This window comes from Phlebotomus papatasi, chromosome 2, assembly GCF_024763615.1.
Source record: "Phlebotomus papatasi isolate M1 chromosome 2, Ppap_2.1, whole genome shotgun sequence".
NCBI lineage: Eukaryota > Metazoa > Arthropoda > Insecta > Diptera > Psychodidae > Phlebotomus > Phlebotomus papatasi.
The window spans coordinates 71648108-71674602 of NC_077223.1; the positions used below are offsets into that span (position 1 = coordinate 71648108).

At 31.7% G+C, this 26495-nt stretch overlaps 1 protein-coding gene across 1 annotated transcript in view; it reads left to right on the forward strand.

Annotated features, from left to right (window-relative positions):
• The first annotated feature begins 320 nt into the window (after positions 1-320).
• The window catches only part of LOC129804243 (uncharacterized), a 38340-nt gene continuing 12165 nt past the window's right edge, over positions 321-26495 (forward strand). Inside the window, exons 1-2 of the mRNA XM_055851382.1 lie at positions 321-1805; positions 8739-8905. Of these exons, the coding sequence (XP_055707357.1) occupies positions 1712-1805; positions 8739-8905 (261 nt within the window). The 5' untranslated portion in view covers positions 321-1711. The remainder of the gene's footprint in view (positions 1806-8738; positions 8906-26495) is intronic.

The following is a 26495-nucleotide window of genomic DNA, read 5'->3' on the forward strand; positions in this document are numbered from 1 at the left end:
TTTCGTGGATTTCAGCTCAGTTTTCAGACTTTTTGACAAAAAGTTTCAAAATTACAAAATAGAAATCATTACCAGAGTCACTCGTGGGAGAAAACAATGCCCCCAAGTGGATAAAAAGAAGTTTAGCAATGTCAGTGACTTCTCCATAACATTTCCCCAAAAGATAGCCAATCTCCTCATGTAATAAAACATTTCCCAAATGAAATAATTATCTGGAAAGTATTTTTCTCCCCTGAAAATTTCCCCAAGTGCTTTTCCAGGAGAAATTTTCCGTCTTTTCGCGCCATTCCATCGAGGGGGCTGTCAATGATCGTAAAATCAGTCACAGTCGAGATTCCGTTGAAGGTGGTAGGACTCGTATAAGTCCTTAAGAGAGCTGTTAGTGGGAATTTTATTGGTGTTTCCCATCAAATTCACCCTCGAGTGTTGTGTTTTTGCTATTTTGAGCATCATGGTAGAAATTTTCTGCGTGAATTGTGCCCTCGATTTCTGATTTGGGGTGAAGCCGGGTGGGCGATAGAGTGTCAAAAAGGAGTGATTTGTGGGTGGAAAAGTCATCTTGTTTTGAATTTTTCACAATTTCTCTCAAGTACCATGGACATAGAAGACTTATGAGCTTTCACTTTGCGTGGGTGATTTAGAATATCAAGCATCGTCTTCGGCATCTGCTCCAAAGACGAATATCTTGGCACGCACGCAGCGCTGAGTTATTGATTGGCGGTATCCAATATAATAAATTTCATGTGTAAATATTTGATAAAGCGTGTGGGTACAATTAAAAAGGAGACGGAAAATATCACATCATAAGATTCCAGTGAAATTTAACACTTTATGTGCTATAATAATTTTTATGAGGTTGTGTCAAAACTAACAAACTTTGCTATTGAATGTGTTGAGATTTTGTTGTTGTTGTTGTTGTGGAGCAATTTCCCACCCCTAACGATGTGGGCGAGTGAGGAGAAAATTCACAATCACCACACCTATTAAATCATCCCTAGTGTGTCTCACGTTTTCCCATCATCATCATCCTGCCATCATCTTTCACCATTAAGTGGACGTGAAATTTTAATGTGGACGAAAAAATAGACATACGAGGACAAGCGACAACATATATATTTTTGGGGTTGGAAATAGAATGTCAACTGAAGAGATATCTCAATTAATTTTTACGCTAGAAGCTGATGTGTGACAACAGTGCCAACAGTAGGGACACATTGCAAAATATTGCATCAAAACAGCATCAATGCTTCAACTGCAAATGCGATAAAAAAACCACAGCGAATGATTTTCGGCTCTATATGGATTTCGGTACAATAGTTATTTTCCCGTAAATCATCTGCAGAGAATTCACAAAGCAAGGATTGAAAAAAAAATAACAACCGGTGAAAAATCAATTTTGAGCGCATTTCGCTCAGAAGAATACAACACAAAGTTATCAACTTTTTATGCACATCTGTATATCCTCATCTCACAAGTTCGAAAAAAAATACCTTTTCATTCTTCCAACATAAATGAAAATCCCTTCAGCACTACGATAAGAGATACATAGAAAAATTTTTCTGCGAATGAAGAGAGAAAAATGTGAATTTTCCACAGTCTGTGGTGAGCTTTTTTTTGCCAAAGTGCGCCATCCTCTTGTCGACATTGCACCCAGGCAGCACATTTTGACGGAGCGTTAGGAACGTGATCACACAATGCAAGTTGAATAAAAATGCACGGATATCCGGTAATGCAAGTGGTTCAATACAGTGTTCCCCCTTGTACCTGGGGCCCACCAACAGATCCACACCGTCCACAGTCAATCGGTTAGTATCAACCGGCAATTTCTCTGGATCCATCGTTCAGCTTAAAAACTAAGTTATCACTTTTACTGCAATTCATTTGAAATAACCACTTCAGCTACCACATTTTCAACTCGTAGATAGAAAAAGTTTTAGTTTTCAATAAATTCAATTTTCACAGCACGTTTCCAATTGTCCATTAAAATTTATACTTCCATTAGTAGGTTTAGCATTCCGAAATTTTCATGCTTCATTTAATTTATGGGAAAAAAATTTACGTGAATCCAGTTCAATTGGAGCCATTGGAGCATTTTTGGACAATTTACTATTGGGTGTAAAAAATTTACCATGTAAATTGTAGTTCAAATAATTAGTTTATGTTTAAATTTTTATGTAGGGAGAAGTGGAGCACCTTTGATTTGGGACAACTTTGAAATTTGTTTCTTTTTCTCCTATTTTTAATTGAAATTGAGCCTTATCTTAATATAATTTAGCTTCACAATTGGTCTGTAGAGCCAAATTATATCACTGAGAGAAATCCGAAAAAATTAAAATATAACATTCCGGAAATGTTAATTTTACCCTGCATTATTGAATCCGAATGAATAGAAATCGGTGTAAATATTACCCTTTTTAGGTGTATTAGGGGTTAAAGTTACTCTTTTTCATGTTAATTTTACCTTTAAGAAGGTGTAAAATTAACATTAAAAAATTTTGATATATTTTTACACCTAAAAAGTGTTAAAGTTTAAAGTTTAAAGTTAAAGGAAAAAAAGTTAGTCGCACCTCTTTTTTTTTCTCAGTCATGGTAAAGTCCAGTTTCGTAATAGAAGAAAAATGCCTAATTTCAAAGCTTCCCCAATTCAAAAATGCGCCACTTCCTCTTATTCGGAATATATTTACTCTGAATTTGGCATACAACTTACTGCACCACAGACCCTTTATTTGGGGATCAAGATAAGCTTATAATTTATGAAGTCTAGTGTAATTCACGAGGATCAGGGCCATCAGCACGAGTGGTAAAAATATAAAATTTCATTTTAGGTGCTTTTGGGTTAACGCTAATCCCTGGTACTAATTCTCAGTGTATGATACATTGGACATTTATTTTACCGCCAGTTTTTACGAGTTAAGTATTATCGAGGATAAGGTAGATCCATCGGTGCCAATCAGCTGATCTGCCATGTGAGAGTCACTCGCTAACACGCTAATCCTACTGATTTTCACCCTGCGCTAGCTTCAGATATACGAAAATTCAGTTGTGCTGAACCGATTTAATTTTTCTTAAAAACGCGTTACACGTTTAAAAGACTCTCGATCTCTAAAATAAAAGAAGTTTTTAAGATTGATACTAGGGGTGTTGCAATCTCAAATATGTAAAAAAAAGAATAATTGCATTTTTATTAGCAGCTTTAATCAGAAATATTTCGAGCACTAAAACTGTGAGCCACATTCACGCTTTAGAATTTTATTACTAGGGGAACCTTTAAGGAATCATACAGTGTTAAGATTCTTTTCGAAGGCCACACAAGCCGAATATATTATACTTTGCATTTTGCTCCTTATAATCCTTGGATTTTACTCTACAGGAAAATGAAAATTTAGTAACAATTTTTAGAGAGCTGCCCTAGTTTGTTCAGCTACGTACAAAATTTGTCCACCTACGTACGCCTTATTTTCGCCGTAAACACTGCACTTAAATACAAAATTTGTCACATCAGTGTTTAGATGGAGCTTTTACCTACTTATTTTACCCTTTTGTAGGAGGAATGATGTGTTTTTAAATCAATTTCGTGCTATTTTTTAACACATATTTTTGTAACACTTAGAAAAACGATTTTTTTTTTCACCGCATTCTGACAGTCAATTAGGTGTGATTCTTTCATATCACGCTTATTGTAATACTTAGATTTTCTCTAACAACTCCAATCTGTCTTTTAGAGAATATGTCTTGAGCATAACTCATTCTAAAAATGACAAGCTACAAATTAAAAGTGAAATATGGGAAATTCCTTGAAAGCAAGGAAAATTGGATGACAAATGATAAAAATGCACTGAATTGGCAATAAAAGAATCAGGCTTAGTTAGATTCATTTAGTAAAATAGAAAAAAACAACTTTTATGAAACTGCAACTGTACGAAGCTGCAAAGGTTTCCTCTACGTATCGGGACCCATTATTCGAATTAAAACGAAAATTGAGTACTCCAACTTAGGGAAAAAAAGCATAGTACTCATATGAGTTCGAGTATGCCGTAAACTTTTTTCCACTACGCCATTCTTTATTCCTAATTTGTTTATACCCGTTTATAACTGAGTTGAACTGATTTACAAAGAATCTAAAAAGGACAGATAATCCTAACCGGCTTATGTAGGTGAGATTCTTAACGTGAGCTAACTCGGAGTGCATGCAAATTCGATTTAGAGCTGAAATTGTGAGTCGCCATTCAGTTATCTTGAATCAAATTCGTGAAATTATACAAATTTTGTATTTAAACCAAAATATCAAGGATTTGGATGAACTGGCACAAAAGTGATATATGGGTGAAATGTAGACCAGAATGTACTCTATAATTTTCCCATAGAACATGATCTCATCGATTACTCAGAAGCCAAGATAAGCGAGGTTTTTTGGCAGATTGTGAACGGAAAAATAGACCTTTCTTGACTTTTTCTCTTTAATTCTTCACTTCACTTCACTTTAATTCTTCATTCTTTAGTGAAGAATTAAAGAGAAAAAGTCAAGAAAGGTCTATTTTTCCGTTCACAATCTGCTACAACCTATTAGACCGAAAATTCCTCCGAGGTTTTTTGTTTCTTAACTCGTTTTTTCATCCAGAGTGCCCCAAGTAGTCATTTGTTGAACTTCAACTATATCAAACAATTATTGTATTTTGTGGGACTTTCCATTTAAAACCATATTTTAAGTGTCTTGGTGGAGTAGAGGCAGTCAAATTGGCATCTGAGTGGTTTCAAAGCGTTATTATTGGAAAAATCAATTTTTTCACATTTAAACGGCAAAATCGGAGTGATAGCGTAGTCTGACCGGAAAATGATGTATGGTCGAAATGTAGAGACAAATGTCCTCTACAATTATGTCAAAGTAATCATCAAAATCGGTTCAGCGACAGTCGAGATAATTGAGGTTATGTGATATTGAAATTGGTTTTACGACTGTGGCGCCCCTGGTGTTGGTCCCACGAAGTTCAAATATTCTAGAAAGTTGTAGCATTTGGTGAGATCTTTCGTTTAAGCCCTCATTCATCAAAATCGGTCACATAGAACCGGAGATATGATTTTTTGAATTTCGTGAACTTTGACCCCTCATATCTCCGGTTCTATTGAAACCACAGCGCGCATACGCACCATTTTGGAAACGTCCTAGACTGGACTATAACATACTGAAATTTCATTAACTTGCACAATGCCGTTTTTGAGAAAAGTGACTTTGAATTTCGATGAATTTTGACGCTATCACAGCGCCACCTGTGGTGACTTTTTGAACTTCCATCTGAAAGTGCTCATTGAGACGAAACCAAAAAGGTAAAATTTAGGTCGATATGTTAATTAGAACCGGAGATAGAGGCCGGTCAATGTTCGAACTTTGACCCCTTATAGCTCGGGTCAGGGGTTATGGATCGACTTAAGGTTTTTTTTGTTTGATAGGTATAATCAACGGCTACAACATACTAAAATTTCAGCCCGATGCACAATGGAATTTTTGAGTTATTTAACTTATAAGATTTAAAAATTTTCTTTTTAATAATAGCGCCCCTAGCGGTGGTTTTATGAACTTGCGATGTTAAAAAGGGAAGTGGCATTTCACGAGAGCTTTCCAAAAAGCCCTCACTTTTTAAATTCTGACAATTAGAACCGGAGTTATGGCCATTTTAAGAAATGTTTTTTGGACCCTTATAGCTCGGGTCAGGGGGGTCGGGGGACCTTAAGTTTGGTATTGATGGAAAGCTCTAAGGCTCAGCTATAACATACTAAAATTTGAGCCCGCTCGATGCCATAGGGGCGGAGCTATTGAGAAAACAAAAAAAGGGGGGTCTTCAAAATGGCGGAAGGAGGGGTGGGGGGTGGGGGGTCAATGCACCAAGTTGCAATTTTCACCTGATATATAACCTTTTCCGAAAACCGCAAGTCGATATCTTTTTTAGTTTAGGAGCTATTAAGCTCCAAAGAGCGGCCGGCCGGCCGGCCGGCCGGCCGGGAACGTAAAATAGCCACATATATATTCGTGATCAGGAAGTGCTGAAACACATTTTGGCCAAGTTTGAGGTCGATCGGACGACATGAAATTTTGTTAGGATTATAGTAGGTGAGATTGTTAAGAATCTCACCTAATACTGCCCAAAATAGTGTAGGAGCTATACAATTAAATTTACATAAAAAAATTGTTTAACGATTTATAATTGGCTTACTTTAAACCAGTTCATACTTATTAGAGATTTCGAGACCTTTCGAGTTAATTTACCTTATCGATAGAGAGGTATAATCTCAAGAATTATTCAAGCTTTTTCCTTAAAACTCGTTACCAGGAATAATTCAAGAGCATTTTCAAAAATTGGACGAAATGTATGCCTAAAACATACCGAAAAAAGAATAAAACATTTCATAGAAAGTTGTGCGAAGATTGAAGGAATAGTCAAAAATATAGGAACTATTATTATATATTTTCATCTCTCTGTTAGAGTTTTGGTAATAATATTTGGCAAAAGCATCCCGTCTGGCACAAAGTTATGATGGACTTGCCTGAAGTTGTGCCTGAGTTATGATGGACTTGGCTAAATTAAGCATCCTGCTATACAGATTTAACCCTTTAAGGATGAGATGATCAAAAATTAGGGATTAAAAAAAATCACTTTTTTTAATTTTTCATGTGTAACAGCAGGGGCATGACGTTTCCTATGTTTCCCATATGTTTCTAGAGTGCTGAAAAAACTTTTGAATTTATTAGCTGTTTTCTGTCATTGTAGAATGAATTATCAAAAAATACAAATACAAAATAAAAGTCAATTTAATATAGAATAGGCAACCGAAGACCCCAAATTGGCAACCTACGTAGTTTCGGAGATATCTCGTGAAATGTGTAAGAAAACAGGGAAAAATTAACACTAAAACTTGTCGCATTTTTCAGAGCTAATGCCACCCCCCTGTGTAACAGTATGGCAATGTCATAAATAACAAATTTAGAATTTTTTTATGTTGGGTGGGAATGCGGAGAAAGTGTTCGAAAATCTGACTCATATCAATTATTATTAATTGTATCGGGATATTTGTTACAATGTAATCATGTTATATTGCTGCTGTTGTATCCCGTGTTGGAAGAATCTGTTAAGTCTCCATGTGTAGCCCGCCTAGGAGCGCCTTCCCCGTCGTGTTGATGCTTCTTCCATGCCCCCGGAGTTGTTTTGGGCAGAGGCTGTGCATTTTATTACGTTATATCACAGTGAAAATGTCTTTTCTAAACATTCAGTTGTTTGCACCGGGCGGAACTCGAACTCACAACTGTGAGAGTCGAGTCAAAGATCTTATCTGCCCAAGATCAACGATCTTTCCTATTACGCCACTGAGATCCCCCATCATATCAGTGATTGAGAACTTCGTGAAGCTGCTTGTTATAGCCATTCGTTATTCACCGGCCTTTAATGTTGTCCTGTTTCCGAACTTAACCACGAAACTTTGTCATATGACATTGTCATATTGTTATAGAATTCGGGCTTTATTTCATGTCTGCCTGGTCGTCAGATGGGACTTATGGTCAGTAGAATCAGTAAAATATTTCATTTTGTGTCAGTGGTGTCAGTAATTGTTCAAAAATTTCTTTAAACCAATAACATGTCACTATTCAGAAATTAAAAATAATTCATAAATAATTATCATTTTACCATACTGCCCAGTCTGATGCAACCCCAATATTTTTATACAAATATTTTTAAATATGTACTAGGCAACTATTCAAAAATGCACATCGAAATTGTAATAATTGTAAAACATTCAGATTATTTGCTATTGTTTATTTTATGTTTCAAATGTGAAACGTGCAAAATTGATATATTGACACAATTTTAATTGAATTAATTTCTTATAAAAGACTAACAAGGATATTATATGAGAATAATGCAGATTGATCCATTACCTGATCAAATATAATTTTCATCTAATGAATAATCAATCACACGCACTTTCGATGATTCATGACCCAATTATTGCCATAGAAATAAGATTCAAAGAGCTTACTGATAGTAATGAGAGTGCTTTTTCAGTATATTGTATTTGTGGTTTTGATCCGATATGAACAATAATTTATAATTTTATATAGGGGTATTTTAGTTTAAATTCACAGGGGTGAATAATGATCAGGTTATTCAACACTCGAAAGGAGACAAGGAATGATTTCATTTAATTTCCTGCACGCACACAATTTATGCCACTTTTTTTGTAATTTAATTGTGTGGTGAAAATATTCCATGTTTTTATTTTATCAACAGCCCTACCCCACTTCTCAAGGTCGGAAGTGTTAAATTATTTGGCCCAAAGAGGAATTGGTGTGAATTAGAAAAGCTTTTATTGTCCTCCTCTGTGTCCATTTTCGCTATGAAAATAGGAGTTTTAGACCCAATTTTCGAGCTACCATGAATTTCTCTGTGATGATTTTCACTGAGTCGGAAAGTGGTAAGAATGGGACGGCAAAGGAAAATTATGTTAAAAATTCTTTTTATACCAGAAATCAAATTTACAGTTGGACAATTTTACAAAGTGAGGAAAAAAAGCGTGTCACGACCTTGTATTGTGATAAAAAAGCTCTTTCTCTCTCTCTTTCTGGACTGGGAAATGATACGGGTGGAGCTTAAAGGGGAATTTTATTTAGTCAAAATACAATTTCCCGTGTATTCCCAAAGGGATGATTTTGAGGTGAACATGTAAAATGACACATTGATTGTTTCTTGTAGCACCACATTCAGCTGGGAACCGGAAATACATAGCTTGGTGTGCCATTTGTGGCATTTCGTCATCTCTCGTGGGGATGCTCTTCCTTCCCGTGCACTTCACCTTGAGGACACATACTAGCACCATGTCATACTTTGAAACAATCCCAACTTTTGTTCCTGCAACTCTGGTGAGTAATTTCTACCTTTTCCCAAACTATTTATACTGGGGCAGTGGTTTTTATCATAAACAGCTAAATCATATAGAACAGATTTTATTGACATTTAAAACACAGATTAATTACGATATTTCGATTCAAAATGAAAATTCCAGTGGTTTTGCCTCCGGTTTAATTGAACTTATCTAGCATCGGTTAAAACCTCATATCAAAAGCTCTATTTTCGATAATTTTATTACCACAGAAGAGAATTCACTTGTAAAATTTATTCGTAAATGTTTGTAAAGTTCTACTGAGAACAATAATTCACAAACAAGTTCGTAAAATGTTGTAAATATTTTGTACACACATTGTTCGTAAAATGATTAGTTGACTAGCATTTTTTTATAGTCTTACAAACATTCGTTTGTAAATGTTTGTCAACACACAAAATATGTTCGTAAACTCTTGTCATTTGTTCGTAAATTTTTGACAGACAAACAAAAATGTACGACAAATTTTTTGTAAAAAAAAACAGACAAAAAAATACTCGTCAAATGATGATGTTATGAACAAAGACCTCAATTCTGAGACCAAAATCAAGATCAAAATTTCAAGCTGTCAAATATTTCCAAAATCAAGATTTCGCATTCTGATGCGAAGTAATTATGGAACTTAAAATGTCTTTGTTAAGAACCAAGACTTCAAGGTTTCCCACACTTACCGAAACGTCACTTCTGACAAATATCTTCATTTCTCTGTTGAATTTGTTGCAATTTCGTCATATTAGCGTAAGTGTGCCAAATTCCGGCCAGCTTGCAATTTCGGCCACCTTTTTTTCCTAGAATTACCATGAACTTTTAGATTTTACATACTCTAGAGTTAATACAATGCAAAAGAATAACAAAAAATGTAACTTCGACAAACGAGAAGACGTGAAAAAGACATTGGAAGAATTCTCGAAGGGCAAGGAACTATGAGAATGAGGTGGCCGAAATAGGGCACCAAAGCTATGTTTATATTTTTATTCATTTTAAAATGTATTAAGAATGATTTTAGAGTAAATAAAGACGACAAACTCTTTACAAGGTTCCAAGCAACACTCTTTAATAAGAAAAAATAAAAAAAAGTCAATTTGTATTTGAAATATTCCATTTCAAACTTGAGACTTTGACGCTTGCATGCAACTATGCCGAAATTTGGCACACTTACCCTAATTAGAAAAATTAATTATAGAACGTATTAAAGAATAAATGAGAAGCCATAAACGGGTGTACAGGAAGCACAAACCAAACTTGTGACCTGTCATAAACCAAGAAATGCTTATGCAGGATATGATTATTTTTCAGGTATCCTCAGGGTGTTGTACTTCGAAACATACATCTAGAAATACGTATAATTTCGATTAAATTACAAGATCAAACACAGTATTTTTCAAAGTAATTCTCTTTTTGTACCATCTCTTATACAAATATTCTTCATCAATAGTCGTTTCCATATGAAACTCTTCAAATTGTTAGTATTTTGAAAATTCCAAGCACCTCCGAGAGGTTCTTAGATATATTTCAAGAAAACAAGAAATTTGACATCTTGAAATATTGATTACAGAATAGCTAATCTTGATATCCACATGGTTTGTGTCTTGGATTTTAAGTTTCCAAGACATTTGACAGATTTGACATCTTAATCTTGATTTTTTGATTTTAAAATACCAAAATCTTGAAATTTGTTTGATCTTGATCTTGATTCTGGTCTTAGAATTGTGACCAAAGTTTGTGAAAAAGTACAAATGATGATGTTACCAACAAAGTTTGGGAAAAAATACAAACTTTTACGAACATTATAATAGGTTATAGGATTTACGAGCATTTCATAAGTCCCCAGTAAGAATTTACAAACATATTTACGAACATTTTTAAAAAATATTTTTTTCTGTGTAATGCCCAACGCACAATAACTTTTGTTTAGTAAACATGTTTTTAATATTTCAATGAGAATGAGTGAGATCTAAATCTAGTCATCTCGCTCATTCTCATGGCAAATTTTGAAAACATGTTTACAAACAAAAGTTATTGTGCGTTGGTCATAATGCCCAACGCACAATAACTTTTGTTTGTAAACATGTTTTTAAAATTTCCTATGTGAGTGAGCGAGATGACTAGATCGAGATTTCATTCACTCTCATTGAAATGTGAAAAACACATTTACAAAACAAAAGTTAATGTGCGCTGGACATAATGTTTAGCGTACAATAACTTTTATTTGTAAACATGTTTTCGAATATGTTTCGAAAATATTGGAATATTTTTTCTATATATTTAGATTAAGCGTCCAATTGTATTAATAATATTTTTGTAAAAGAATTTCTGGGATGACTGATTAATCTGCCATAGTCAAAGGAATATAAAAAATTTTCTCCAACTTCCAACAATCGAGAAAATCGAATTTCATTTCATGAAAGCGTTTTTTCTTCACCTTCTTGACCATCAATTCAGCTCAATTCATATTGAAATTATATCTATATGGGAAACCGATTTAAGGGATTGAGACAGTTTTTACCTCGCTTGAGCACGAGAAAAGGGGAATATGGAAATCTTTCTTGTTGCTCATGATTTTGTGAAAGAGAATTCCGGTAGAAATTTTCTTTAGGAAAGGTTTTTTTCTGAATATTTTTTCATCTATCCTCCATCAGTATTCTCTGTGCCGCACTTTTCTCTTGGGAAATTTCTAAATAAACACGAAAGTGTGATAGAAAGGACGAAAAGTTGATTATATTTCGTTGCGTTGTTTTTTTAACTGAAAATTCATATATATTTTTTTAGCTTTTGTTGGATTTTCCGTTTATTTAAGCGGAAATCACAAAAAAATCTCTAATTGTGACTCATGTATTCCGGTTTTGATTTTACCCATACAAAATATGCAATTATTTTTTCCCATCTATGAAAAAGCGGAAATTGAAATTTTCGAATGACAGCAAAATACATTTAGTATTAATTTTTGTATAAAACTTGCAGACTAATTTATTGGCAAAATCCTCTAAAACTAGCAAAACATTTAATTACAAAACATTACAATATTTGTGGTTTGAATAGAGAAATGTTAATTGAGAAAAATCATGGCGTCATTTTCAACTTTAATTAAAATTTCCGCTTCGTCTCAGTTGTTGTATAACATGTTGGCATTTAAAATTGAAACACTAGAAAATTATTTAGAAATTCTTATTATAATGTTATATGAAATGTTTTGCACTATGTCAGTTTTTGAGTTTAACAATTGTACATGTATTTGTATGTTCTATTCTTTCCTGCTGTTGTGCTAAATTATGAGTCATTAAGACAATTTGAGAGAATGCTGAGAGAGTTTCCGTTTTATTTAATTTAGGCACTGTACAAAAGAGCAGTAAAAAGTTAAAATTGAGCAGTAATAAAAAATTAAAAATAGTTATATTAATAGTGCAAGTTTTGGCAAAGAGAAAATAAAAAGCTTTTCATTTTACTTTCAACAATTTTAGATAACTTTGACAAATCTTGCAAAGTTTTTTACTCAACATAGTTGTAGTATATTTTACTAATTCTTTTAATTTTTTTAGTGCCCATTTTCAATTTTTTATTAGTCGCCTGTTTTTTTTTGCTTTCACCCTTTAAGGATGAAAGGGTCAAAAATTAGGGGTCACAAAAAACACTTTTCTGACCTTTTAGAGCAAAACATAACTAAAGGCCGTAAATTTTTTTTTGAGAAGCTAAAAGGCTAATTTAAAAAGTGAGTAAGGTAAAATGCCCTGTAATCAGCCGGTTGCTCAACTCGGCCAATGGAATTGTTTAACCAATTTTTTTTAACGTTTTATAGTCAATTTCTATGAAATTTTCATTGATTTATAAGTATAATAGACCTTATAATGTTAGACCAGTTAAAACATATTACGCAGATAATGGTCAATTTACTTAACTCCACTAGCTGAGTTGAGGAACCGGCCGCATGCTTACTGAATATTGAATATTGAAATGAGCTCAATTTTATTATTTATTCAATTCTAAGATTTTTTTTTAAATATTTCATATTTTAAATTAGAATATTTCGTATTTTTATCGTAAGAAGTTCCCCAAATCTTTACAAGATCGCAAGTTAAAAAATTAGAGAGCATATTTCGCTATTAATTGGGTCAAATTTAACTAAGGGAAACTGGCGCACCACCAAACACGGGGAGCAACAAACACTGCAATTTTTTAATAAAATATTCGACTTCTAAAGACAAGACCTATAGGAATTTATGGGCACTATAAGGATGCTTGTCTACTGAAGACGTGGTTCAAATAGTCCAAGTAGTTAAGAAATAAAAATTAGTGTTTGATGCTACCCCGTGTTTGGTGGTGTCCCAGTTTCCCCTATACATACGGAGAAATTTAGATTAGAAAAATTATAAGTTGAATGACATGATATAGTGGACAATGCTTTACAAAATTTACTCGCATAAAGAGTTACATAGTAAGCTAGGACTTCTAAAAACTTTAGTAAATGGTAAGACATTTTAGTAAGACGGCGGTGGTCGCTTATTACTTACTTCCGATAATTAGAACGATAATGGTCTTTTCAATTTTTTTCAAATGAATCTATTTATATAGAGAAAATGAATAACTCTTTTATGCAGTCATTTGTTTCAGTTACTAAATGTAGAAATGCATCAATTCCAATCGATTTTCCAAAAATAATTCCTCTACAAAGGAAGCTCATGATATGAAAATGAACTTCATAATATTTAATATAAACAAATTGGTGCACTTTTGCTAATTATTCCAGAAATATTTTATTTAAACTATAACAAAAGATAATTAATCATTTGTGCAACTACAATTCTCCATTTACAATTAAAGAATATTAAGAGCAATCTCACCCATACTGTATCAGATATATGAATTAATTTTGTGAAGAGATTTACAATTACCATTCTGCATTAATTTTTCATCATCAGTGTCGTCTGCAGACACAAAAATGAAGTCAAAATGTTTACATTGACACTAACGAGAGAAAATTTTTCTAGAACAAGTAAAATTTCAGTTAAAGAGAAATTAGATTTTCGGATTTTGAAAATCTGATTTTTTTTCAGCGCTAATTTTCAAATTAAAATTCAAATAAAGAATATTAATCCTAATTATTTAAACTTTATAACAAAAGTAAAAGTTTTATCGGGATCCTTTGACAAGATGCGTCACCCAAAAGAATGGTTTCTACCAAAGTATTTCAATGATAATACTTTCGAAGGAAAATACTTTTTACAGAAATTTAGCTAAGTCTACGTACACTTAAGCATACTTCGGAAGAGAAAACCTTAACCAATTCAGTCAATGTACCAGAAATACTTGAGATAGAATATTGATATTTTGGGATTAGTTTCCTACAGATTAGTAGATGAATTTTTTGAAAAGAAAAAAAAAATTATCTCATATGGGGGCGCGGGGAGCCTCTGTCAAACACACGTCTTAACAGTCACTGAATTTAAATTCTGTGCATTAATTCATTACAAACTCTATTGCTTTAGATAGAGTAACTATCCAAGAACACCAATTGGCAATTAGAATTCAAATCAGGAAAGAGGAAAGAGGCCTATTTCAAGAAATTCGACGAGATGTCGTATTTTCCGTCCGCCATTTTGAACAAAAATTTTGCATGACCTTCCGCGAAGCAAGAAAATAATAACAAAATGTATTTTCATCTCTGTCTGACTATTTTTCCCAACTAATTGAATAACTAACGTTACTAAAAATCCATTCCCGACAGCAATTCGGATAAAAATTGCCCAGAAATAAATCATCAAAAATCACTCAATTTGCGTATGATGTATAATATCATGGTAAGGAATGGGTTAAAGCATTAACTATACAGAACAAATATCTCATTGTGAGATGTTTCCTCCGGGGTTAGTGTGGAGTGTTTTTTGAGGAACAAAAATTAGCTTTTGCAATTTCCTAAAAGTCTCCTGTAATGCAGGCTTCAGACCTAAGGCTTAGCCAGAATTTTTATAAAAAATATGACTTAGAAGTGAATGTTATGGGCAAATGGTTCCTCAACTGACAAACCAATAAAACATGGTTGCTGTTTCTAATTTTTAGACCTTCGGGAACTGGGCTAAAACTCAGGACCGAAGCCTGTATAAGTGAGGAAGTCTCATCCATAATATTTCAAAGTTCAAGAAGCATTTGGTCACACTAAATGCTTTGCTTATTTTGATTATCACTATTAAAATCAAATTGAAAATTATCAAAATATTCAAATTAATAAATGGTCAAATTAAAACTTTGAAAAGATAGTTCATATTCGAAAGGATTCGTGAAAGATTCAAATTGAATTATACGGGCTTCAGACCTAAGGCTTAGCCATGTGGCTTAACTTCTCTAATTTCTTATAAATCGAGATTTTTTGGAAAATTATCGCTTAAGATTGGACAACATGGGCAAGTGATCCTTTAAGTTTAATAAAAAAAAACCAATAAAATTGGTTGCTATTCTGAATTTCTAGACCATCGGGAACTGGGCTAAACCTTAGGTCTGAAATCGGCCTTAGGGTAAGACATGTCATGTTAGTAATTTTCCGGAAAAACACCATTGCTAATGATTTCGCGTGTATTATCTGAAATTTTAATGTAATTTTCTTAACTTTGCAAAAATTCAAGATATCAACTTTCAAACGTAATCTCTCCTATACACAGAGTTGAGAAAAATGTTGAACCACAAAAAAAGTTTTTCAAAAGAGATTTTTATGACACGAAAGAGGAAGACTATATAGAATTACCGTGAAATTAAATGCAAATGTTAGTGCTGGAAAATACTGGAGGCAATCCAATGGTGGAAGAAAAGAGGATTTTCATTGAGAAATAAAACGTCATGTTCTGGTTTTGACTGAATAATTAATACGAGAAATTGTGTCTTGTTTCCTCCAAGGGTGGTTCCTCATGAGCTTCAAAAGTACTCCATGATACATATATATATAGTTTTCCATTCCCTGCTTTATATACATGTATAACCCTTTTCACCCATACAATCAACTCTGGTTCTTATCTCTTCAACTCCGCAACAACTCTCGTCCTCCTATTCTTCATTTTGTGCGAAAGTTGTGCACTCACACAATAAATTACTAAAAGTTCTCAGAACGTTATTTAAAGTTCCATTTCCTCTTTCTCAAGCCCATGCACAAACTCACGAGTATTTACCAGTGTTATAGAGCTCAAGATGTAGGGTGAATTTTCCAAGAGAGAAGTACTGGAATGTGGTGAAACTAAATGGGTTTACGGTGAGAGGACTTTTTTTTCCATTACACCTTATAAGTAGAAGTGAAATGAGATGAGGGGAATGTTTGAGAGAATTATTCAATCTTCAGCAGCTTGTTCGCATTTTCCAAAGGGTATCCTCCTTCCCCTATATATTCTGAATCCATTCTTCATCCGATTCAGCTAGAGATGAATGAAGGAGGAACATTCCCATGTTATAAGGGGGTGAAATAGAGTGAAAAATAGAGACAAGAACATTGAAGGAAAAATTCAGATGAATCACATTCTGAAGAAGATGAATGCAGAAATACTCCTTCCTTGATACCCTATAAGGATGTTTCCTCTCCTGAGCATGTTATGGCTTTCAATTTGATACATCCAAATGATTTTACTCTTACACATTCAAGTGCAAAATATACTTCTATTCGAAATTCATGTATTGCTATTGCCCATGAAATGATTGAAGAACAGTGGTTTTCTGCATCACATACACCTGACACTAGTGTTTCTAGTTAGACATATTGGTTTATTTAGTTTATTTGATCCTCATGCAATTTATTCAAAAATCGTCTTTTCACTTGCAAAACCACAGAGCGTATTTTGTATCCTCTTGATGTAATTCAATTCAATGGTATATTTCTCGTTGAGTACAAGAAATTTCCACTATCTGCTATCATCCTACATTTCCTTCTGCAGGAATGAGTAAAATACGATAGAGGCGGAAAACAAGAGATAGAGAAGATGGAAACATCTACTCAAAGTAATATTGACGATTTTCAGAGGAAAATCACCAAAAGGCTACTGACAGAGAAAGGAAATGCTTCAGTGGAAAATGCTACTCAGAATACTGAAACCTCTGTCTTTTGCAATTGTATTCTATCGATTTCTCCAAACATCATATTTCCTTGTCAACAATAGTTGAATGTATAAAAGGGAAGAATAGGCGAAATCTATATCCATAATTTTCTTCCTTGTCATTGAAAAATCATCCCATACTAATACTTTTCCCCCCAAAATGAAGATTCGTGAAGCTGTAACAACGCAAAATATTATCACCTTTCAACTTTCCCATCCATCCTTACACATATATCATGGAAAAAAGGCACATTTTCCATCATAGCACAAATTGACAAATGAAATTTTCCTTCATCACACCTCATGTGAAAATATGTGACTGGATTGGAAATCAATTTTCCATCATAACTCTCTTCCCTGTCATATATCGCACCAAGGCATCGGGATTATTGGAAAATTGCGTGCCATTTAATATCCCGAAAATGAAAATAGACTCACCAGCAAAAAGGCATTGGTTACAACAAAAAAAAAGAAAAAAAAACAGGTCAGAATCATCGGATAATTTCCCAAGCAATCATCCCCTAGCCCAGCCCCAATATCTGTCTTCGATTTCCATGATAAATTGACGTGGTTAATTGTTTCACAGTCACAATTCTCTAGTCCTCCCCACAAAAAAAATCTCTCCTACAGGGTGACAAATCCCCAATTCACTTATGCGCAAATGTAGCGAATATAATTCAAGTATTTATAATAGATATAAATCAATATTATATACACAGAGAAAAATTTTGAGTTAGAAAAAATTAAGAAACGTGGTTTTGAATCAAGAGTACAAGAATTTCAAACTATTTTCCCCTATAATTGAGATATTTTGCGCTTGAATTTCTCTAAAAGAGTATGATAGTTTAAAAAATAGAATAAATTGTGCTTAATAATAGGAGAACAGTAGGTTTGATTTTAGAGAATCGTAGTTTTGAACACTGATAGAGCATACAGAAGTTTTAAAGTTAGAAGGTCGTGGTTTTGATTTTAGAGTATAGAGGTTTCGAGTTAAGACTATTTTGGTTTTGATCTTAGCGAAATCATCGTTTCGAAATAAGAGTATAGTGGTTTTGAATTCTATTATACTATTATGGTCTTGATTTTAGAGTATTGTGGTTTTGATTTTAGAAACTTATGGGTTTGATTTTAGAGTATGATGGTTTTGATTTTAGAGTATCATGGTTTTGATTTTAGAGTCTCATGGTTTTGATTTTAGAGTATCGTGGTTTTGATTTTAGAGCATTGTGGTTTTGATTTTAGAAGCTTATGGTTTTGTTTTTAGAAACTTATGGGTTTGATTTTAGAAACTTATGGTTTTGATTTTAGAGTATTGTGGTTTTGATTTTAGAAACTTATGGTTTTGATTTTAGAAACTTATGGGTTTGATTTTAGAAACTTATGGGTTTGATTTTAGAGTCTCATGGTTTTGATTTTAGAGTACTGTGGTTTTGATTTTAGAGTCTCATGGTTTTGATTTTAGAAACTTATGGCTTTGTTTTTAGAAACTTATGGGTTTGATTTTAGAAACTTATGGTTTTGATTTTAGAGTATGATGGTTTTGATTTTAGAGTATCATGGTTTTGATTTTAGAAACTTATGGTTTTGTTTTTAGAAACTTATGGGTTTGATTTTAGAAACTTATGGTTTTGATTTTAGAGTATCATGATTTTGATTTTAGAAACTTATGGTTCTGATTTTAGAAAATTATGGGTTTGATTTTAGAAACTTATGGGTTTGATTTTAGAGTATCGTGGTTTTGATTTTAGAGTATTGTGTTTTGATTTTAGAAACTTATGGTTTTGTTTTTAGAAACTTATGGGTTTGATTTTAGAAACTTATGCTTTTGATTTTAGAGTATGATGGTTTTGATTTTAGAGTATCATGGTTTTGATTTTAGAAACTTATGGTTTTGTTTTTAGAAACTTATGGGTTTGATTTTAGAAACTTATGGTTTTGATTTTAGAGTATTGTGGTTTTGATTTTAGAAACTTATGGGTTTGATTTTAGAAACTTATGGGTTTGATTTTAGAGTCTCATGGTTTTGATTTTAGAGTATCGTGGTTTTGATTTTAGAGCATTGTGGTTTTGATTTTAGAAACTTATGGCTTTGTTTTTAGAAACTTATGGGTTTGATTTTAGAAACTTATGGTTTTGATTTTAGAGTATGATGGTTTTGATTTTAGAGTATCATGGTTTTGATTTTAGAGTATCAGGGTTTTGATTTTAGAGTCTCATGGTTTTGATTTTAGAGTATCGTGGTTTTGATTTTAGAGCATTGTGGTTTTGATTTTAGAAGCTTATGGTTTTGTTTTTAGAAACTTATGGGTTTGATTTTAGAAACTTATGGTTTTGATTTTAGAGTATTGTGGTTTTGATTTTAGAAACTTATGGTTTTGATTTTAGAAACTTATGGGTTTGATTTTAGAAACTTATGGGTTTGATTTTAGAGTCTCATGGTTTTGATTTTAGAGTACTGTGGTTTTGATTTTAGAGTCTCATGGTTTTGATTTTAGAAACTTATGGCTTTGTTTTTAGAAACTTATGGGTTTGATTTTAGAAACTTATGGTTTTGATTTTAGAGTATGATGGTTTTGATTTTATAGTATCATGGTTTTGATTTTAGAAACTTATGGTTTTGTTTTTAGAAACTTATGGGTTTGATTTTAGAAACTTATGGGTTTGATTTTAGAAACTTATGGTTTTGATTTTAGAGTATCATGATTTTGATTTTAGAAACTTATGGTTCTGATTTTAGAAAATTATGGGTTTGATTTTAGAAACTTATAGGTTTGATTTTAGAAACTTATGGTTTTGATTTTAGAGTCTCATGGTTTTGATTTTAGAGTATCAGGGTTTTGATTTTAGAGTCTTATGGTTTTGATTTTAGAGTATCGTGGTTTTGATTTTAGAGCATTGTGGTTTTGATTTTAGAAACTTATGGCTTTGTTTTTAGAAACTTATGGGTTTGATTTTAGAAACTTATGGTTTTGATTTTAGAGTATGATGGTTTTGATTTTAGAGTATCATGGTTTTGATTTTAGAAACTTATGGTTTTGTTTTTAGAAACTTATGGGTTTGATTTTAGAAACTTATGGTTTTGATTTTAGAGTATCATGATTTTGATTTTAGAAACTTATGGTTCTGATTTTAGAAAATTATGGGTTTGATTTTAGAAACTTATGGGTTTGATTTTAGAGTATCGTGGTTTTGATTTTAGAGTATTGTGTTTTGATTTTAGAAACTTATGGTTTTGTTTTTAGAAACTTATGGGTTTGATTTTAGAAACTTATGCTTTTGATTTTAGAGTATGATGGTTTTGATTTTAGAGTATCATGGTTTTGATTTTAGAAACTTATGGTTTTGTTTTTAGAAACTTATGGGTTTGATTTTAGAAACTTATGGTTTTGATTTTAGAGTATCATGATTTTGATTTTAGAAACTTATGGTTCTGATTTTAGAAAATTATGGGTTTGATTTTAGAAACTTATAGGTTTGATTTTAGAAACTTATGGTTTTGATTTTAGAGTCTCATGGTTTTGATTTTAGAGTATCAGGGTTTTGATTTTAGAGTCTCATGGTTTTGATTTTAGAGTATCGTGGTTTTGATTTTAGAGTATTGTGGTTTTGATTTTAGAAACTTATGGTTTTGTTTTTAGAAACTTATGGGTTTGATTTTAGAAACTTATGGTTTTGATTTTAGAGTATGATGGTTTTGATTCTAGAGTATCAGGGTTTTGATTTTAGAAAAACCATAATACTCTAAAATCAAAACCATAAGTTTCTAAAATCAAAACCTTGATACTCTAAAATCGAAACCATCATACTCTAAAATCAAAACCATAAGTTTCTAAAATCAAAATCATAAGTTTCTAAAATCAAAACCACAATACTCTAAAATCAAAACCATGATACTCTAAAATCAAAACCATAAGTTTCTAAAATCAAAACCACAATACTCTAAAATCAAAACCATAAGTTTCTAAAATCAAAACTACGATACTCTTAAATCAAAACCATGATACTCTAAAATCAAAACCATGATACTCTAAAATCAAAACCACAATACTCTAAAATCAAAACCATGATACTCTAAAATCAAAACCATAAGTTTCTAAAATCAAAACCACAATACTCTAAAATCAAAACCATAAGTTTCTAAAATCAAAACTACGATACTCTTAAATCAAAACCATGATACTCTAAAATCAAAACCATGATACTCTAAAATCAAAACCATGATACTCTAAAATCAAAACCATAATAATCTAAAATCAAAACCACAATACTCTAAAATCAAAACCATGATACTCTAAAATCAAAACCACTATACTCTAAAATCAAAACCATAATACTCTAAAATCAAAACCATGAGTTTCTAAAATCAAAACCATGATACTCTAAAATCAAAACCATAATACTCTAAAATCAAAACCACAGTACTCTAAAATCAAAACCATGATACTCTAAAATCAAAACCATGGTACTCTAAAATCAAAACCACAATACTCTAAAATCAAAACCACAATACTCTAAAATCAAAACCACAATACTCTAAAATCAAAACCATGATACTCTAAAATCAAAATCACGATACTCTAAAATCAAAACCACGATACTCTAAAATCAAAACCATGATACTCTAAAATCAAAACCACAATACTCTAAAATCAAAACCACGATACTCTAAAATCAAAACCATAATACTCTAAAATCAAAACCACAGTACTCTAAAATCAAAACCATGATACTCTAAAATCAAAACCACAATACTCTAAAATCAAAACCACAGTACTCTAAAATCAAAACCATAATACTCTAAAATCAAAACCACAATACTCTAAAATCAAAACCACAGTACTCTAAAATCAAAACCATGATACTCTAAAATCAAAACCACAATACTCTAAAATCAAAACCACAATACTCTAAAATCAAAACCACAATACTCTAAAATCAAAACCACAATACTCTAAAATCAAAACCATGATACTCTAAAATCAAAACCACAGTACTCTAAAATCAAAACCATGATACTCTAAAATCAAAACCACAATACTCTAAAATCAAAACCACAATACTCTAAAATCAAAACCACAATACTCTAAAATCAAAACCATGATACTCTAAAATCAAAACCATGATACTCTAAAATCAAAACCACAATACTCTAAAATCAAAACCATAATACTCTAAAATCAAAACCACAATACTCTAAAATCAAAACCACAATACTCTAAAATCAAAACTACAGTACTCTAAAATCAAAACCATGATACTCTAAAATCAAAACCATAATACTCTAAAATCAAAACCACAGTACTCTAAAATCAAAACCATGATACTCTAAAATCAAAACCATGATACTCTAAAATCAAAACCACGATACTCTAAAATCAAAACCCTGATACTCTAAAATCAAAACCATGAGTTTCTAAAATAAAAACCATGATACTCTAAAATCAAAACCATAATACTCTAAAATCAAAATCACAATGCTCTAAAATCAAAACCACAATGCTGTAGAATCATCACCACAATAGTCTAAAATCAAATCCCCAATACTCTAAAAGAATTCAAAACCACAATAGACCAACATCAAAACCAAAGTACTCTAAAAGCAAGACAATAATATTCTAAAATCAAAACCATATTAGTCTTAAATATTTCAGATTAAGCAACATACTTCAGTGGAGATGAATTCTGATTGGAAAAGTTTATATAAAAATATCGAAATAAGACAGATTATGAGAGGTTCTAAGCCTTGATACTCTAAAATCAAAACCATTATACTCTTAAATATTTCAGATTAAGCAACATACTTCAGTGGAGGTAAATTCCGATTGGCAAAGTTCATATAGAAAATTGAAATGAAAGATGCATATGAGAGTTTCATGGAAGTGAATACGCGCGCATCATATGCATCACGTGGAAAAAGGTAAAGAATGAAATATATAACATTCACAAAAAAACCCTCAAATTGCCTTGATTCAAAACCTCAGAATACTCTACTTTCAGAACCAGCAATACTCGACAATCAACACAGCAAACACTCCAAAAACAAAACCATGGTACTCTAAAATCAAAACCATGGTACTCTAAAATCAAAACCATGGTACTCTAAAATCAAAACCATGGTACTCTAAAATCAAAACCATGGTACTCTAAAATCAAAACCATGGTACTCTAAAATCAAAACCATGGTACTCTAAAATCAAAACCACGATACTCTAAATTCAAAACCATAAGTTTCTAAAATCAAACCCATAAGTTTCTAAAATCAAACCCATAAGTTTCTAAAATCAAAACCATGAGTTTCTAAAATCAAACCCATAAGTTTCTAAAATCAAAACCATAAGTTTCTAAAATCAAACCCATAAGTTTCTAAAATCAAAACCATGATACTCTAAAATCAAAACCATGGTACTCTAAAATCAAAACCATAAGTTTCTAAAATCAAAACCACAATACTCTAAAATCAAAACCATAAGTTTCTAAAATCAAACCCATAAGTTTCTAAAATCAAACCCATAAGTTTCTAAAATCAAACCCATAAGTTTCTAAAATCAAAACCATAAGTTTCTAAAATCAAACCCATAATTTTCTAAAATCAAAACCATAAGTTTCTAAAATCAAAACCACAATTCTCTAAAATCAAAACCATGATACTCTAAAATCAAAACCACAATACTCTAAAATCAAAACCATGATACTCTAAAATCAAAACCATAAGTTTCTAAAATCAAACCCATAAGTTTCTAAAATCAAAACCACAATGCTCTAAAATCAAAACCACAATGCTCTAAAATCAAAACCACAATACTCTAAAATCAAAACCATGATACTCTAAAATCAAAACCATTTTTGCTACAAATTCAAAACTATTTTTCTCTAAATTTAAGAGTAAAAAAGTCTAAATTCAAAGCTGCTGAATTTCAAAACCATTGTACTCTAAAATTTAAGAAAATGCTCTTATAGAAATTTTTTCTTAATTTAAGCGAAATTTAAGAAAAAAATTGCTTGGAGCAAAATCGAACCCTTAGTTAGAGTATTTTTTTCTTGAATTTAGAGGGTAATTTTTCTCTGTGTAGAAATAAATTTTCCATAGAGTTGCATAAAATGCAAAAGAGGCATAAGAGTTAATTTCGAAAGTCACGATATATCGAAATGTTTATTTAGTGAATTATTGATTAAAAAAAAACTTTCAAGTATTCCGGCACATTAGGCATTTCAATAATTCAGAAAAAAATCTTTTTTCATATGTACAACCAATGTGGATATTATTTGATAGAATTCATAAATTTTAATGTGGTGGAAAATGCGCATTTCTTACCCTTATTTTTCCAAGAAGTTTTCCCTTGCAAAATCTCTTTGAGGAATTTCTGATCATATTTCACCTTAAAATATCTGAAAAGATATGGAAATATGGAAAAAAATCAAATAAGTAACTTAATAACTAATACTGATATTCGTTTTTTCGGGGGTTAAAAAATGTCACTAATGGCCTCTACACACTAGATAAGTTTATGTCCATATTAAAGCGAATTCTCTAGGCTTGTGTAGAAAAACCTCTTCAATATATACATAAATTTCTTTAATGTGTATAGGCTGTAAAAGACTGAGATAGCGAGGGCATTAGATGGACTTCAGACCTGAGACTTAGCGATAAGGCTTAACTGCTTTAATTTTTCAACAATCAAGATTTTTTGGAAAAATTTACCTTAGAATTGGATTATTAACGGGTTACGTGGATCAAGAAAACTAAAAACGGAATTATTTTTTGCACATTTTTCTCAGCATAATAAAAGATATAATAATTGAAGCTTTTAAGCATACAAAAGCACAACATTTAAGCTATATTTTCTAAAATTTTTATTTAAAAAAATTAAAAATTTAGCCATTAGGAATTTTTGTGTTCATTTTTTTAATCTCACTTTTTGGTGTACAATATTTTTTTTAATCCAAAAACTATTCCTAGAACGGAGGATTTTATGATTACTTTATCTCAACTTGCTGTACAAGAGGAAACGTGGTTTTAAATACGACAAAAACGATTTTTTTTAAATAAAATACTCTCAAAATTTCAAATTTCAGTTTTTTTTTTAAATCCTTCGTTCAAAGACTAGTTTAACTCACCCGACACCATGAAATGTTTGGTTTTTGGATTTCAGGATGAAGCTACTCTAAGAAATCGTGTCCACAGAAAAGATTGCGAAAATCGGATCCCTATTCCTGAGTTTTTAAAGTATTTTAAATAATAATTTCAAAGAATATAGTTTAAATGATATATTTTCATGATCTTAGGAGCTAAAATTAAACTTTTTTTTACAATGCTGATAAAAAACTTAAAGCAAACATGCTGTCTTTTTGACACACGTAACCCTTTGAGTTAGTAGTAGAAGTAAAACACTTTAATCGTTAGATTTTTATAGTAATTAACTGGTTATGCTTGATGTTCTCAAATCATAGATGTTCAGAAACGAGGTTAAACGTTAAGTCTAAAACATTATGGATTAATACAAGCTTCAAACTTAAGTTTATCCATATGGCTTATACTCTAATTTCTTAACATGCCAAATAAAGCGAAAATCCATTTATATTCACAAATTTTAATTTGCTAATTTCTCAGAAAAATTAAAAGTGTACCTTTTTACCATCGAGTTTTTCCAATGAAAAACACAATGAGGTTACAGTTGTTTATTCGTTTCGTTTAACATTTATGTCATATTTCTGGCAAATTTTAGTTGAATTAAGTGCTAATCTTTATTGTTAACGGTACGTGAAGTTTTCAAATGAAATAATTACCTATTTCGTAATCAAAAGGGGTTTTTCTGAAGTGTCTGCAAATGCTTCAATAGGAAACCCCGGAAATATGATTTTTTTGGAGAGATTTTTTTATTGTTTTAGATGGGAAAGGAGAAAAGACCAGGAATAAGAACAAATCCTGCATTCAAGAGCAACTCAACAAGGTTTTGGAAGCCTTTCGTCGCGGTTTCACTTACACTGTTTGTCTCCAATTAGAAACTTTTCCTTGTCTCCATTTGGATTAATTTGTTTCCAACAGACGCATTTTACGCCCGCGTATTTTTCGTGTATTTAAGAAGTTTTCAAATTATATCCAAAGAATTTTCACTAAACAGTAACATTTTAGAAGAGTCAAGGAGCAAATTAATATAATACTCTTCAGAAAAAATATGAACCTTATGTGTTGAATCTTCTGTCAAAGTTAAAGCGTCTGGAAATGGTTTTGAATTAGGACATTTACCCTAATAAGGTTTCTCTTACACGTTGTCAAAATTGGTTTCTGCCAATTAATCTCAAAATAACCCAGAAAATAAAATCTTAGGTATTTAGGACAATTTTTATTAAATTATTTCGAAGTTTGTCAAGTTAATTGAATCTCATAAGATATGTGATTTTCTTAAATTGATCAGATCAATGCTTGTTGCTGCAATACAGGAAAACATTAGCGGATAAATCGTTTCTTTAATCCTTGGAATAGAATGGTATTACAAAACGTGTCTATCATTA